Below are 17,302 nucleotides of genomic sequence, written 5' to 3'. Positions count from 1 at the left end.
GCCGAAATGACAAAACACCACTTCTTCCATGATCAACGACTGTTTTTTTACCTCAATTAAACCGCTATGAAGAGGCAAGATGTTCAAATTGTCGTGCGAACCACCGCGACGAAACAATTCCTTCCTTCTACGTATCTAGGCAGTACAGCAGGCAGTACTTGCAATCTTGCTTATTCTCCCGCAAGTCTGAAGTTGGAACGTAGTAATACCTACTACCGTCTTGTACGTACTACATGTTCCTACAACCATAGACATGGAGGAGCACTTACGGAGACAGTAACCAAATGCGGTTTCTTAGTCGAGTCTTTCGTGATCGGCTCAAGTGACGTTTCCGATGACTGTTGCCGTTATTGATGGATCGAGTGGTTTCAGCTTGAGCATCAACCACTGCAACTGCTCCCATGTAAAGACACATATCAAGTTTTTAGAGTTCATCCCCACCGCGTTGTCAACTTATAAGTCCAAGTCCAAAAAAAGAAACCATTGCAAAAACACTGGTGATTGCAGTTACTTATAAAAAACTGAGTTAGTTTTGTGCACCGTAAGAAAGAGCCACCCTGATGTTATCAACCGGAAAGAGAATTGTGCTAAGCAGCTTTAATCGCCGTATCATATTCTCAGCACCAAAGATACACAAGCAATTACCATTGTCGGATCGCTTGCTCTCTCACTCTTGTTTTCACAGCAGGTTAAAAATAAGCGATAAATCAATATTCCCCAGATTAGACAGAGAGATTCAATCATGCATTATGCAAGCCCTTGCCGCCAGGTTTACGATCAACATGTAAGATATAGGGTAGCCATAAAAGTTGTCTGCCTCGTTGTATCTTTACAACCCTCATTTGTTTATTATTCAAGGCTTCAAATCGATTTACGCCTTATATAAACTCCGCTAGGGCAAAACTGAACGATGTGATGATCGCATAAAGTTTGGCAATTTCGCTTCATTTAAATGGCATATGACAAGCATGAATCACCCATTACTCTGCTCCATTCACAGCTGGAACAAGTCTCATTCTCAACATTGGGGCATTCACCGGGGGTGGGGAAGAATCACACTTTGAGGGAGGGATTTCGTTTCGTTGAACGACGCTTACTCACTCAGCTCAATGATAACAATCGCGGAAAATGAGTCTATGATGGCCTCATGGACCCTAGAGAGCTGTCCAAAGAGCACGGAAAACGGGGGTCTTGTCACAAGTTCGATGGCCCTGCTATTCAATGAGATGGTTTCAAATTAGGCAAAAACATTTTAATGAGCAACATAGTTTGCTCGTCCCGAGCCTCTGAGTCAGCATGCTCGTGTGTCGATCTATCCTTGAGCTTTATGTACGTGCTGGGTACATACAGGGTCCGGACGACACACGTGCGTGTGTGCAAGCAGATGTGGATGGGACAGAAAGGCGAGTCACTCACATCTTCAGCCTCAACAACGAGAACGAGACAGTTGCTCGGAGATTCCTTGCAATTGACCACCACCTCCGGCTGACCGTGAATGATGCATGCGTAATGCGCCGAATGAAAACATATTCTGGAACTACGAGCTACACGAACAGATTTCTTTCCTAGCCTGGAACCAAAATGCATGGTCAGTCTGATGGAAGATAGAATTGAGGGTTGTAGTACGGGAAGTACTGCTATTACTGACACGACAACTTTAAGGTCGCGAGCAATTGTACAGGCCACCAGATGTGAGGCATGTTTTCCGAATGGCAGAAGTGGGCTTCCGTCCCCCTTATTGATTCAAGGGTGCTTCTAGTGTGCCGTCACTTCTCACCCTCGAAAAAAAAAGTTCCTCAAAAAGCGACTTTCTTGGCCAGAAAATGCATGTCACTCAAGAGCCATTAACGCTTGCTTACTCAACCAAAAGCTCTTAGAAGGAATCGTCATTTTCATTAAAAACATCAGAATCAGGCCAAGAGGAACTTGGTTTCCGACTCTTCATTATTGTACAGTTCCACTTGTACGCAACGTGATCCTCATCGGTCCACACATGTACTGCAGAATAGTAGTAGCACATGCTGCGACCCCCGAAAACCGCTTGTCTCCTCCGTTTTCTTGATCGTCTTTTCTCAAGGCGAAGATGAAGAAGTTGTGGATGTCAATGATCTTTTGGGAAACATTTCCAAGTTTAGCGTTCACATCCATTATGGGGGTGGTGTAGTGTGCGCTGTATACACTGTTCTATGTACTAGAACGTCCGTCCATACTGTGCCTCTGTGCACTACTGTTCGCTCCTACTAACTCATACAGCTAGGATGCTTCCTTCCACTCACACGTTTGTGGAAGAAGACGCAAAAGACAAGTCAAAAAGGAGACGACGAGGAAGACTCATCTGCCAATGAGTGTCAAATTCATCCAAGCGAAACACTCCCACAATACGGCTGTACCTACCTACGTACGTACGTAGTGTGGTCTCCTTCCTCACTCATAGCCACAGTCACTTCATGTTGATGACCTCTACCAAACGAAGCTGATGCTTGTATACTTACAAGTGTAATCAATTCCCGAGCTACCGTTCCCAACGGGCATTAGACTACAATTTTGAGGAGTAATTCGAAACTTGAAGAACAGATGGATGGACTTAGAGAGAAAGAAAGAAGATGCTGAAGACTTTTCGGCTTCACTTACCTCTTGATCGCATTGGCCATGACCGGGGACTAATTTTCGTGCCCAGCCTTGACAACTGCTGCCCAGTACTTGGAAGTCTGGCGACAAACAGGAAATTCCAGAACCGTGGTGATAATCTTGTGCCTTTTCTGAGTTCTGCTGCTCTCTTGTCTTGTTATCGAGTAGTCAGCTTTGAGCTAACAAAGCCCACTTAATTTGGCCATTTAACAATGCTCTTTGGCTCTCCACCCTTTGACGATGACGAGGTGCCAAATTCGGCTCTTCAAAATTACACCTGTCTTCCCAAAAATTGGTCATGTGAAACCGAAACGAAGACGATCAACAGATCGAAGAACTCGCATGGATCCGATTAAAAGATGAATAATGCGAGAAGCGCACGCGCACATGAAAACATGGCGAACCAGTACTTTCTATGATTGACCTAGTTCTCAAAATTCCGGGAGGCAGCTCTTCAAAGTCGTAGGATTCATCTTTTTACAGCTTCATTACCTTCGAGTGCCACGTCCAATTTTCCTCCAACCCCGGGTTCAAGGCGTGGACACGCGAGCACGGAAAAGTAAAGAGACTTTGGTACAATTTTAATGTTGGACATTGAATGGGATTGGGAAGAAATTCGGGATCGAGAAATTGTCCGTTTCTTTCTTTGGCAACGGTTACCATCGGCAGGTTGATTGGTAATGTTCGGCAATTGAATGATGGCTTGAACAGGACCTTAGGTGGAGTTCCCACTTCCCAGTCCTGGAATAATCGATGAATGACAGCGGTTGAAATGAGGGGCGGGTCTGAAGAGGAGCTCAGGGATCGACAGAACAGATTCTCAGGGATAGGCATTCAAATCCAACCCGAGGGCCTCATCGCAGTGTCTCCTGGCCGTCTACGAGACATTTCACCCGGAGGGATTGGGAAACATGATATCTAAAAAGAAAAGAAACCGCTCGGACAGTTCTACGGAGAAATCACAAGAAGTGACGAGGAGGCATCCATCTCGTTGCACAATAAAAACGCATGCTGATTCAAGCTACTCGCTATCAAATGGTGAATTTAGCATCGGGAGTGCCAAAAGCGTAAGGCTCGAATTCTCCAGGAGGCCAAATTTGGACATCATCATCAGGATTTGTCATGGGATTACATCGAGCGCCTTTTTGGGGAGCTAACCCCAAGATCGAGGGCTCTTTGTTTTCAGAGAACTCCAACCAACCAACCAACCAACGAACTAACTAAGCAGCCAATCAATAAGCCAGACAGGGAGAGGTCTCCAAAATCTATGCTAAACCAATCCAATTTGGGGCCACTTTTGTCATGTTTCGTCGCCAACGGAAGGACGATCCCTGAACACACGTGATCTCGTCTCGGAATCCAGCAGCCGATTGTCGGCCCGTCTGACGGACGGACACTAGCTAGATGTACGTATACAGTATGTACTATATACAGTGTGTACTCGTATGTATGTAGCTAACAGAACTATCGACTACGTGTTTTGAGCCAATTTTCACGCGACCTTGGGCTCCATTTCATTCCCGCCAACTGTATGTATGTACAAGTACCTGTCTCCATGTGTGTGTTGCTGGTCGAGTGGTGTTCATGTACTCGTATGTACTATGTTGTAGGCCCATCAAGTCAGTCAGTCAGTCACTCATTCAGTTGAAGGGCAACAAATCAGGGTTGACTTGTTGGGTAGTAGACTCGTAGGTGTATATACACACGGAGGTTTTTGATCGGATTGATGGAGGGAACTTGGTCGTTAACCAGTTTTGAATGCCATTTCGATAAGAAGGGGGCTTGAGGGTTCTTTTTATGATTGGAAATCGTTGGTGGGCAAAAGAACAGGATATGGTGACGATTGCAGTCATAATAAGAGGGAATCATCGAGGGTTTCTTTGGCTACAGAGTTGTTGGATGTAGTACTTGCAGTGGAAGTGAAATAACTCAGAAGCAAAGGTGTTGACCGCTAGTCAAATTGATCGAAGAGACTTCAAAGGTTATACTAAAAGAAGGCTATTTGTGCAAAGCATCTTCAAATACGTCTCTTATCATTAAAGAAGGAGTCTTGATTAAACATTGGCTGCAACGCCCTTGGTCGAGTCCATTGTTCAAAACTGATTTCAAAAAGCTTGGATCAATTAAGAATGTTGTTGAGCAACATTTGAACCCTGTGAGCTACGAATATTATAAGCGTCAACCAAAAGTTGCCGAAGGTTGAACTACAATTCTGGCTCGTTTCGCATTTAAGATTGAGCATATCATTCCACTTGTATGTTTTCGTGGTATTTCCCTTCTCCTTAATGCAAACAAAGACGTTTGTTTATCATTGATCGTATTGAACGTTTTTGATGAACCGCCTGAGGATTCAAAGATCATTTATATACGTTATATAGATAACATGATTTCGGCAGACCCAATAATGATGCTCTTTGGACAATGACAAGAAAAAGTTAATGGAACTTCGTCCATTAGGTGAAGTTGTGACTCGAAAGCACATGCAATGCAAAGAAAATCTCGCCCTGTGGCTGAAAAAAATCCCCTCCGCGTTGTTTTGTGGCAGTTTATGGTGAGCAATCCAGTAATTCACACGTTCATGGTCCTGCTCTACATGATACAACAAAGTATTTGATTTTTCTAGACCACACGTATTTACAATTCAACACCTCCATTGTGTTGGCTGTTGATATAAAATGAGATGGCAAAAAAGGTTTCCGAACCACGCCAAACTGGACCATTCATGTAATTTCATTAGCTTCTCAATTCATACTTAATCTTTGGCGGAGCAGTGTCTCAAGAACCTTCAGCAAGATCTGGCATTTCGTAAACCTAACAGTGCACTCAAAAAAGGACCAACGAAGATGAAGCCTCAGAGTCATTGGACTGCACCAATATCGTGGTATCTACTACGTACGTACTTGTGTACACCGAATACATAACAGGACCTCTTGACTCAGTCGACCAAGGAACATGCCCGTTGTTGTCGTTGTTGCAGTTGCTGTTGCTACCGTTGTTGCAAGGACAACCAGGACCTGATCATTCGGCACACACAAGCTGTTGTTGGTTGGTTGCCTTTTACCTCATCGATCCATACATCGATGTAGCTATCCATCGCTTGTCTTGCAATATAACAAGTTGACGTCGGCAAGAACTGCATCGAACTTTGCCAACTAGCTAAATGGCCCATTGACTACAACCATTATTACAACAACTAAGACTACGACGACTATTATTAAGGCGACTCGGGATGGAGACCAGGCCATTTGGAATTCTAATGGCAGATCTTGAACTTACCCCAAGTACACTGGCAACTTGGACCATAAAACAAAATAGAAGGAGACATTGACATGAATATTTCCGTCTGGGTGAAAGTAACCGATAATTTTGGAGCCATTCTGGGCGAAGGACAGTCTTGTAATGGTCGAAACCATTAATGATTTTATTCGTTTCTCATGGCAGTCCTTGTGCCTTGTACGTACAAGAGTGTGTGTGCGCACGTGTGTATGTATAGACTGGAGGGTATGAAAATCTAAATTGACAGATCTTGAATAAATTTACCCCGGCGAGTCTAAACTATGTTGAACGCAGTCTGACAGACCCCGCTGAAGATGATACCGAAGACGAGAAGCGTTGGAGCTAGAGGAATAAATCTAGATCAATAATAGCCTTAGAGCCAAAAAGCGAAGAGTCCGCCGACCATCATCCTCATGTGATCCAAGTCCCCACACTCACTCACGCCCTCGGTCCCGTAGACACTAAATGTACCGGGCGATATCGCTCTGGGCCGTGAAAAAAAGAAGACAGAGAAAGAATGTATCTTGAATGATTATTTGACTCACTGGTTATGGACGGCTTCATTCAGCTACGTGGAATTGAAAGCGTGTTTGGCTTATTTGCTTATTATCCAGCGACGCTTTGGACGGATTGGCCGTGGCCACAAAATTGGCGGAAATCTAGGTCAATTAAGTAGCTCATCTACCTGGGCCTCATAATCATGTGTTTTTTTTTTCGTTTTCTCCGTGTTCTTCGTCTTCCTACCACGCCTTCTCTCATTCCTTTTGTCTTGTATGTCACAGTTTTGTGATTGATTAGTTGTCTTGACGAGTTTCGACGAGTTCTCAACGAAAACGTTTTCGTACTTAATACATACTACACATACAGGGTAGGGTATAAGATTCGTGGTTGAATGATGCACTTGGGCTTCATCGGCGTTTTAATACTAATCGATAATGACTTTACGGTCGAATTCAACTGGGGTAATTGGTACCCACATGTAGAGCTCTGCGAATGATTGTTTATGCGCGGAACGAATTCTCTCTTTTGGTTGTAACCGAGTCATTTTGACCAGTTCAAGAGATACGAGCTAATCCATCCCCTCAAAAGGCCTTGCCATTTTGCAAATTCTCGATTTCGCAGTCTACCTACAGTGTATTTGTAATGGTTGCCTTTGGAGGACCAATTCAATTCCTTTCATACCTGTCTGGCTTTTAGTCAATAATCTGTGTTGAATAAAATCAGAGCCCATTATAATGGCCAAGGCCTTTGACTGGAAGAACATGCGTATCATCTACCGATCGGAAAGTATGCATGCTCTTTTCTCTCAAGTTTGTCGACTCACCCTGTCTTGTGAAGCTCCGTTTTTGGCTATCGAGTCGGTTAGCTAAAATTGGAGGAAAATTTCTCGAGGCTGTTGGGCAATTAGTCATTCCCGAACTTCTTCAAGACACTTTCTCATGCCAAGTACGTGCGTATTGCCTGGGTCGGTGGAATTCATAGGGCTCAGCTCACCTAGTCTCTCTGTATGTACACTTTGTACACCACATTCATTTAGTAGGCGGCACCTTGATTTATAATTGTTATTCATCCACCAGGATCTGGATTCTCGACGCCATCCTGGGTGGGTGTTGCATGGCAGAGGCCCATTAGGTAATCATGTCTGAGGTTGGCAAAACAAATGGCATCTTTAGCGAGGTGGTCTTTGCCGCCCAGTTGTTTCTTTGTCAGCCACAAAAGCTTGTACATATGAACAACACTTGTCTGTATGGACCACGTGGGAGGATCGAGTGTGCTCCCGTGTTATTGCCACTGATTTATGTTGGCTTCGCATTGTGGGACTTGGATGGACTCGAGATTATATCCATGGTCATGGGATGATAAGCCAAGTGCCCTAACCAGATAGAGATTTTGCAAATTCAGGCCACCCTGCAGTGGACAATTGTTTATCTCGTTTCCTGAGATCAGGTTTGCACGCAATTGTTGTCGGTGCTCGGCCTTGGACAAAATGATGGAGCTTTTTTGCCATTTTCGTTGAGGCATTGTTGGTGGTTGGAACTCTGGTTGTTGTTTCTTTGATTATGGAGGCGTTTAGGAGTCATTTTGGGATCATTAACATCTCAAATATGTGTATCTGGAGTGCTCTTATTGCGTAACTTCCAAGTGTCTTTAATGATACTCGAGGGTCTCGAAGCATTTTTGAGAGAACGTGTGTTCTCAAGATCTTATTGGAATTGCGCCTTTTCCACCCACTTACCGCATTTACTACGTACATCACATCATTGACTTTTTGTTACGTCATTGACCAATATCAAAACGAACCAATACGTACATACGTATAATGTACGTATGCATTACTCTAAGTCCAACCTTTCTTTGGCATGTACTTTTTTGTGACGACCAGGTATGCTCGAGTGGGCTTTTGGGTCGATAAACCGCGAAAGGCACGAAAATGATGACAATGATTGCAGTGAATTCGCGGTTGGATGTCTTCCTTGAATTATTTGCAAAATTCAAACCGCCGAATAGAAATTGGAAAATTTCTTCTCCAGCATTCGTTGGTTATGACGTGGCCTCCACTGGTTTTTTGTGTGTGCAATGTGAATACGTAGTCCACGGTCGTATGTTGGTTGGTTGGCTGGTTGGTGAGTTGGCCGGTTGTCAGGTCTTAAACCCCCGTGAACACCGGTTCAAAAGATAGTCTGGGAAAGCGAATAGCCATTAAGTATTTGGCAACTGACCGTGTTAAATAAAAAAATGGATTGAGATCTTTACCATGCCATTGCCCTTGAACAGTGGATAGTCACATTCATGCCAAGACATGTGACGAACCGTCAATGACACATGTCTATGGACGTGCCCGATGAACTCGAGCAATGGTGCCGTCTCGAACAGAGTCACATGGGACACCGTTCATCATAGCCCTGAGCAAGGCAAACGCGATGTAGGTTTTGGGATTAGCAAGCATACATTTGTTTCGCTGGTTCGAGTTTTGCTGACATGTAAAAAAGGGAGTGCTTCAAGGGCTTCTTCATGGACCATTGGATGGTTAATGTTCCCGAAACTCAAAACAGACCGAGAGGCCCATCAACATGGCTGGTCGTCCAGCCGTTTAGTGGGAAAACATCTTTCAGGAACCATTAGTATTTATGGTTTAGCAGAGGACCAACAATTCATCTCGTTGCGCAAACATAGTTGGTTGGTTGCGGTAGAGGCGAGAGGTAGAAGCTTTTTTTTTTTTTACAATAACGAGGCATTATTGATGAGATGGAAAACCGACTCCACTAATAAACCATCAAGGTCAACCCACCCACCATGTCTCTGTGGCACATGGTTTACCGACCGGAGAAAATAGCAGATGAGCTTCTGAATGTGAGGTGAATTCACCTTGGCTGAGGCCATTTTCACTTGCAAAATATGGTCGTTGCTCGCACGTGATCAATTCAGGGTAGATCTCTTCTTTACGCATACCATAACGGGGTTTCCCGGATTTGGAGGACATCAAGGATCGTGTTGATCCTGGATTGCTCTTTATCCACCCATCACAGAAATTGTTCTAACTTTGCTATTCGCAGTATTGAAAGTATTGGGATTATTTACTAAAGGCTGGCACGTTTCTACTCAATCCCGATGAGTCGGAGTGGCGTTTCCAATGCAAGAGTCATCCTTCGTCTTTGGGCGAGAAATCACTGATTTTCACAACCATGGCGTGAACCATTATCAATGATCCTGAAAAGGCAATATGATTTCCTTGTGGGGTAGATGAACTGTCTTTCTTGGTGGTAGTTTATTGCTCCGTGAATTTACGATCCTCCACTACAGATGCCAAGGAGCTTCACCTTTCCGTGGATCTGATTTGCCAAGAGACATGCAACTCTTTCAGCACCCAGTTCAACCACTTTGTTGCATAGTCACGGAGTAACTTCATCATGACGATCATCATCTTGGCGGTCTTCCGTTAATCTGATCCTTTTTGACTTGGACATTTCGAGTGAGCTCTTGTTTTACACCAGGGTTCGTGTGTGGGGTTTCGGTTGTTCCTCGGGTCACACAAACCACTTTGAAATTCTACCCGACCATTTTAATTAAAATCTGGCCCCTTTCCAGCCAGAGAGTACGGCTGGCTTGGAGAAAAAGATCGCCACGAATCCGACTCAATTTCCATAGGAATGCCCTCTCCGTTGTTCAAGAGTTAGATGCAGTGATACAATTCGTTTGGCCATGAATATCAAATGAACAATGAGGATACTGCCTATTGTTGCACTTGGTGGCAAGTATTTCTCTCGTTCGCTCTCTAGAGGATTTGGTCCAAATCCAGCCCACTTCCGAGGGCTTATTGGGATTACCTCATTCCAATTTGCCTGCACACAACTCGCTCACTCAAGTGCTCTTTCTTCCCATTAATTGCAAATGGAACACATACAGATTTGTTCCCTTCCGTGGGAACAACACCCTCGACCCTCGCATAGCGAAGGAAAAGTGGGACGAGCAAATATATTCTTACGTCATTCAAGTTCCCTAATTGGATGATTCATGGAGAATTACAACACATATGTAACTCAGTGTGAGAGGAAATTTTGACTTTTCTGTTAATCTCTCGTTAAAAAAAAACAAGCCAAAAGTACTCGGCTTCTGCATTGATTAGACGACAATGAAGAGCCCAGTGGCGAATCAGGTCATAAATCAAAAGTACGGTCCTTTTTGTTTGTCCCAACTTGGACGGAAATGGATGTTTGGGAATATTTGCATGAATCATGGTGGGGAAAAACTCGTGGAACAATCATAAAAATGTGTCATCAAACGAGGTGAAGAATGGAAAGGAAATGGAAATAGGACCCGTCCCCTTAGGAACCCTCCACCTTGTCTAGCTATGTCCGTAGTGTGAGATCTCAAGAGCACTGACAAGGGTCCTAAAGTGTAAAAAACTCTCTAGAGGCATAGATCCAACTTGGACCGAGATTTACATACCAGGTTTGCCTCTTTGGACGTTAAGAGAATAGACCAATGTGAATGTAGGGAAAAAATTGATTTCCCTCCCTTCACTTGCAATTGGCTTTCTTTCATTCTTTCCCTCGTCGCCTTCCCCTCTTTCGATCAATGCTCTTTTCAGTCTTTGAAAGGGGAGAGAAAACCCTCATCAAGGCCAAATTTATGTCGCCACCAATCAAGGCTGACTTCAAAGTCTGGCCACCAATGCTCTCGAATCGTGCGTGACAACAGCGACTAAAGATAAAAAAGAAAGGCCAGACTAGCCTTGAGCCTTATGGCGACTCACTGAGATTAGACTTTATCAGCTACATAGGCAGCCAAAAGCCGGTCATTGAGAAACGACGTTTTGTGGCATTGGAGGAGCTAAATTGGCAAACTGGCGGGAGATTAGACCACCACCCTAACGACAGCTGTCCCAGACAGAAATTCGTCGCTAAAAAGGGCTCGGAAAGTCAATAATTCTTGTGTACACTAAGTACACAACCTGGTAAAAGCCTTTAAGGCTCATAAAGCTTGAACTTGGGGCCATAAAATGCAACCCCAGGAAATGTTCAACCCTTTCGTTTAACGATTGACTCGTTGAGGGTCATAAAGATACAGCAAATTACTTTGGGGGCACAAAAAAATATCCCTATTCACATTTAGACATTACGGACGTCCTATCGTTTGCTCAACTTACAAGTAAAACTTCTCTCTCTCGACTTACGAGGAGAAATGGGAGAAAATGTGAAGAAATCCAAAGTGAAGTGTATGGTTGGCTGGCTAGCAGATCACTTGGCGAAGCTTCTTCTCTCATTTTTTCTCATCCTCCCAGATCGTCGAGCTGTCTCTGTTAAGACAAATTGTTGTGTGTTCCGGGCTTCAAAGAGCAAGAAGAGCCTTTTGAGCTTCTGACTCTGGACCATCTGTAGAAATGAATTAGATGTGAAGCGGATGTGCGAAGGGACTATCAGTCACCATCTGGGCAATTCTGATGACCTCCGGCAAAGTCTAGGTCATTTTTCTAGCGAGAGCATCAAGGTTTCTGGGAACTGCTTCATTATGGCCATTATCTTGATGCTCTTCTTGTTATCATTGGTCCGTGTCTACGCTATCCTGTTGAGATAAAGCGCATTTTTGCATGCATTGTGCAACATCCTTGGCAAATTGTCAACTAACTACTAGTGCATCACTCGGTGCGAGTTTGATTGATCCCCTATCAAATTGGGAGTAAGTATTGCACGTTTTCCATAGCCTTGAACGTAATCAACCATCTTCTAAATCATGTTTGGCAATATTAAGCTCCCGTCCTCGATTAAAGTCAATGCATTGTCCATATTCACGAATTGAAATGTGAAATTGCAATGAGAAATAAAATGCATAAAAAATCGCTAATCCAATAACAGGGCGACTGATCGAAAAAAATAGATTTTTACAAGTTGGCTGATTGACGAGCGATTCGCGCGTCAAATTGAACCATTCAAGATTTCCTGAGCGAAAACAGAGCTTCGAATCGGCATATTTACGGCATAATGGACAACCTTGAATGCTCTGACGAATTTCCCAGCCACCTTGTGACAAATACGAAAATAATTCAATGACATTTCCGTCGTCAATAGACATTGAAAAGTAGATTGAGAGACCAAGAGAGAAAGAAGGAGAGAGAGAGAGAGTTAATGATTTTTTTTCCGGTCTATAAGCCGTGCAGAGTTGCGAATAACTGTTTCCTCTTGTTAAATGAAACACAGATTGAACCATTTTCACGAGCCGGTCCACAGAAACAGACAAAGCCGTAAAATAACCAGTGCATATCACCACCACCACTCATTGGTTTTCAGGGGCCCTTTAAAATCCATTCGCTTCAACGACCGGGCCTAGCTTATGTCCCTCTTTCAACGGATTTGATCACATTGATAAGTGAATCATGGACTCATGAAATATTTTTGTCGCATTTTCAGGTTCCGTTTGCCCTTGTTGGTGAAAGTCCAAAAACCGCAACTTCGTTTCTGCTCAGATCTAGAGTGGCACAAGTTCGGTGCTAAGGCAGTGGGATGATCTCCTCCACCAAACTGTGATTGAAACCGAGCCCGAAATCGTTTTTTCCCACCACAACCAATCTTCACTTGACAGGGTGAAAGAGGCCCGACTTTCATCCAACAGACAGAGATGTCTTCTGCTTACCTCAACTTGGTCACGACATAAGAGCACATTATGGAGCCTCTCGTGATCACCGAAGCTGGTGATCACCGCTTCAAACACCAAGAGGAGTCCCTTTTCTCACCCGACACCAATGAGTTCCTTCATTTGGAGCGCACCCTTCAGATCCGGGAGCACAGTGATAAATTTCCCGGAGATGGGCCCGGATTCAAAGACGGGTCGGATGGGGAAAGCTTGGACCGGCTGTCCGGAAACACGTCGCTCTCCGGGGACAACATGAGTTGTGGACGGATGTCCTCGAACTCGTCCCTGAACGGTGACATCTCGTCTTCATCGGGGCGTGTGTCCTTCCGGAGAGTGGAGCTTTCGTACGAGGAGTCGGCAGAAGAAGTTGAACTGGCCAAGAAACAATTCCAATCCGAACTGGAATTCAAACTCGAAGAGAGAAAGAAATCTATTGACGCGGGCGGAGATGGAGAGACTGCCCTTCAGCTGATGGAAAGGCGTCAGCTGCGTCAGTTCTCCCGAGCTGATGAATATTTGTACGCCATGAAGGAGGATCTCTCGGAGTGGTTCAACATGCTCTACCCCGGCATCGATATCGATGCCGATAACTTCATGGATCGTTTAGAGACCGGAGAACACTTGATTAGGGTAAGGGATACACAAATTATACACTGAATAGAATCCTTCGCATTTTCCATTCACATGCAAATTAGCCTCCCCGGGCAAAGTTTTTCCCTTGAATAGCTCTTGAACACTCTTGCGTTAGCTAGACAGACAGACATGACTATCATTTCTATTGGCTTTTCGAGCCTTTTTTGTCGGGCCAGGTAGGCCTGCATCATGTTTGCCAAAGCCAGGAATTAAGTTTCTTTTCAATCTGATTTTTTTTTTCATTTTCCACCGTCCAAATGAACGGTCGCTTGGCAGGGTGCAGTAGATGATCCAAGGGCAATAATATTACATTGGCCCGAGTATAAATTTCACTTTTATGTCCACGGCTTAGGAATCAAAGCCAGATTCGTTCGTTTGTTCGTTCGTTCATTAGTACCTCGTAAATCGAAGTCATTTAAGTGTTAGGTGCGAGAATCAGAGCGTGACACGTTTTAATAGACCTTTTATTAGGAACCAATTCCAACGTAATGGATTATTAATATACGTCAGATACCATTTTCCCAAAGCAGATCGGGTATAATGCGGTTTGAAAAGCACTTGTGCCTGTGAATGGAGCTAGAAAAAAAAACGACCTTGGCGGCAACAATGACTCGATTCGTGAGATTCCCACCCATTTGCATAATACTGTACGTTTCCTCTTCGTCTTCACACCACGAGGAAGAGAACCCAATCTTTACCCCTGGTCTTGTCTCAGGCCAAAAAGCCCTATCATGAAACATGAAAGGCGCACCCTAAAGAATTCAGATTTTGAAATGTATTTTTTTTTCTTCTTCTTCTTTCTTCAACCGAACTCCCAGGATCTTCTAATAATCTTGTAAAACGGTGTTTGATGTGACTGCGTGGATGATGTACCTTATTTCTGGGAGCTTGCGGTCTCGGTGCCGTGTGTTACAGGTCGGCTAGGATGACTTGCCTAACAATAGAGTGTTCATCATCGATCTCTGTCACCGTCGGTCGATGCTAGGATGGAAGTGGTCGTATTTCTGGTAGCAAATGGGGATATCTTTGGATCAGAACGTCGCTTATTCTCCCCATTGTGGAATGTGACAGGCTTTGAGCGTTTTAGCCTCATGCAAAAAAATCATCCAACTGATACGACGATGCCCTCAAGAATCAATCGCCCTTAGTCTTAACGGGGTTTATGGGTCATGTACAAAACAAGGGAGGTCTAGATCCCATTTTCCATTGAATTGCTCAAGGAATCCGTTTACTCGTGGGCCAAGATCGGGAGTTCATCGGACACTTCGAATTTGATCGTGTCATTGTCAGATGGCAGACTTCCATTCAAAGGAACAAGTTTCGAGTAGTGAACTGTGAACACCCGCCGCCGCGATGTTTGGATTCAAATTGTTTGTATGGCTGCTAGCATTGCAATTAAGATGATGTTTCCATTCAAATATCCTTGGGGGGATGTGCCTTGCCTGTTCTGCGGGCACCGTTACGTCGAATTATCCTCTGATGAAAGAAACATGATCAAGTAGTGCAAATACACCTTTTTCGAAGAACTATCGCAGGAGTGTAATATTAAATGTTGTTGCTTGGGCCAGCAGCCTCCAGGAAGATGCCACCACGTGACATTTTTACCCGCAAGTGAGCAATTAACATTTGCGCACTTTTCCAACACCACCACCAACCCGGAAGCCATTTTGCCAATCTCTTGAAGGTCTTTGATTGGTCTCCAGCATTGGAAGATTTTGGTAATGGAATTTTGGTTACTCGATTCGGGTTAGGGCAATCGTCATGCATCTCAGCACTCGTGCACAGATTTCCCCGAATGGATGACGTCCATTCAACCCCTTGAGGTTTCCGGTTACAGACACTTTAAAAGCATTCTCCCTGGAGACTCTTCCAGTGTTTCCGATCATCAATTAGTCGGACCGATATCTTATTTAATGTTTCCCGATCGTCGCCAACGAAGCCATTCATTATGAATCCTAATTTTGAAAGGGGCCAAAATTCGAGCCTTGGACGAAAAGGCTCAATTGAATTCTATCCTACCCTGCCCACAAGGATTGTTCTTCCAGTCCACGAGACTCTACGAGACAAGTTAAATGTATACTCGCACTCACATGGAGCATGGAGATTCAAGTACTTTTGCCATTGCCAGTTACGAGGCCTGCATTCACGGACAGTATTCCTGTTCTTTTGTATTGGACATCATTGGGGTAAGGGGGCTGGGGGATAGCCTGGTACATACGTACATACATACATGGTCAGCAAAGATGCGGGTGATGAGTCATCCCTTGAAGAATGTGGTCAGAACTCATTAGAATGCGAGCAGAGGAGTCGACAGGTACACACTCACACATACGGGCGCTCATCATCACCCTGTATTGAATTGACGTCCTGAAACGGAACGAAGGAGTAAGCGAGGACCAGGACTTTTGAGGTCGTCAGAAATCACAATATCTTCCATCTTTAAGGAGACCAAACAATACGGAACATCCATCACAACCTTTGAACTACTCGTTTGGTGGCCATTAGTTGCATGTGGACCTTTCTGGCCATCGTATAGTATTGACAGTCTTGTGCATTCACCTTTTTGGAATGACTTGGGGTTCATTTGGACGTTGCAATCGATGCATCTGATTTGCCCGTGGCTTAACCAGAGCGGCGGACAACGGCCAATTATGCGAACTTATGGGAAATTATGGGCCAACCGAAAACATGGAGTGTGTTTGTGGTGGGCATTAATAGGGTTATGAAGTGTCTCAAAACGGGTTCTTTGGTTGGTTAATGATCTTGATGACCCATCAAATTATCATCTTCCCGCCTGGACAACAAGCTTAAACTCTATTGTTGTGGTTGTTTCTTCACCCTACAATCATCCGCTAAAATGGAAGGCTGAAATGCATCGTGACGTATCCGAATTTTTATTGTTCTGTACACATCCTGAGGTAACGTCCACTTCTGTTCTCCACCAAACCTTCAAGTGCCCAAGTTCGTTGAGCATGTCGTGGAACATACCCAAGAAAAGCACACACTTGGGTTGGCTCCAAATTAGTTTACGTAGGTGGATCTTGCTCCTTTGGCCTTTGACTTGGACCCAATGACATTTTCTCTCCCCTAACTTAACAGTGCCCGTAGATAGACTCACCAACCAGTCTTCCAACCAAAATGGAACACTGAGTCTGGCCAAGTTGAGCGAGGAATACGAATCAAGGGGTAAGAATTAAGAGCAGAGCTCCTTCTATGTAGGTACGTGCCACCATCCATTTTGGCGGGGACTACACTTTCCACTTTGTTTTTCATAGTGGAAAGGGTTCTTCAGTTATCGGCCCTCATCATCCCAACGTCTTGAGGCATGGAAAATGTTGGCATTTGAGAGCCATGGCTGATGTTCGAAACCCCTCTTGAAAAGACTTCCGGGTCCGTCCGTTCGTTCAAGAAGCATTTGCTCAAGCAAATTTGTGAGTGGGAAGTGGCCAGACACATTCGACTAATTAGATCACTCCGGGGTCTTTGTTCTCACTTCCGAACACGCCAGATGTGAAGCCATGATAGATGGAAAGGAGGAGGAGAAGGATCTCGAACTACGTAGATACATATAGGTACAAGCGTAATCAAAACACCACTTTTGTCTCGGGGGGAACGATAAAATTCCACTCGCTTCTTG

General features: G+C 44.3%; 1 protein-coding gene across 1 annotated transcript in view; it reads left to right on the top strand.

Annotated features, from left to right (window-relative positions):
• LOC131887254 (GAS2-like protein pickled eggs) overlaps positions 1–17,302 on the top strand; it is a 48,305-nt gene that overhangs the window by 557 nt on the left and 30,446 nt on the right. The window contains 1 exon segment of the mRNA XM_059235808.1: positions 12,810–13,662. Within this exon segment, the coding sequence (XP_059091791.1) occupies positions 13,063–13,662 (600 nt within the window). The 5' untranslated portion in view covers positions 12,810–13,062.

This window comes from Tigriopus californicus, chromosome 9 (genome assembly GCF_007210705.1).
Source record: "Tigriopus californicus strain San Diego chromosome 9, Tcal_SD_v2.1, whole genome shotgun sequence".
NCBI lineage: Eukaryota > Metazoa > Arthropoda > Copepoda > Harpacticoida > Harpacticidae > Tigriopus > Tigriopus californicus.
This window is presented reverse-complemented; position numbering and strand designations above follow the sequence as displayed.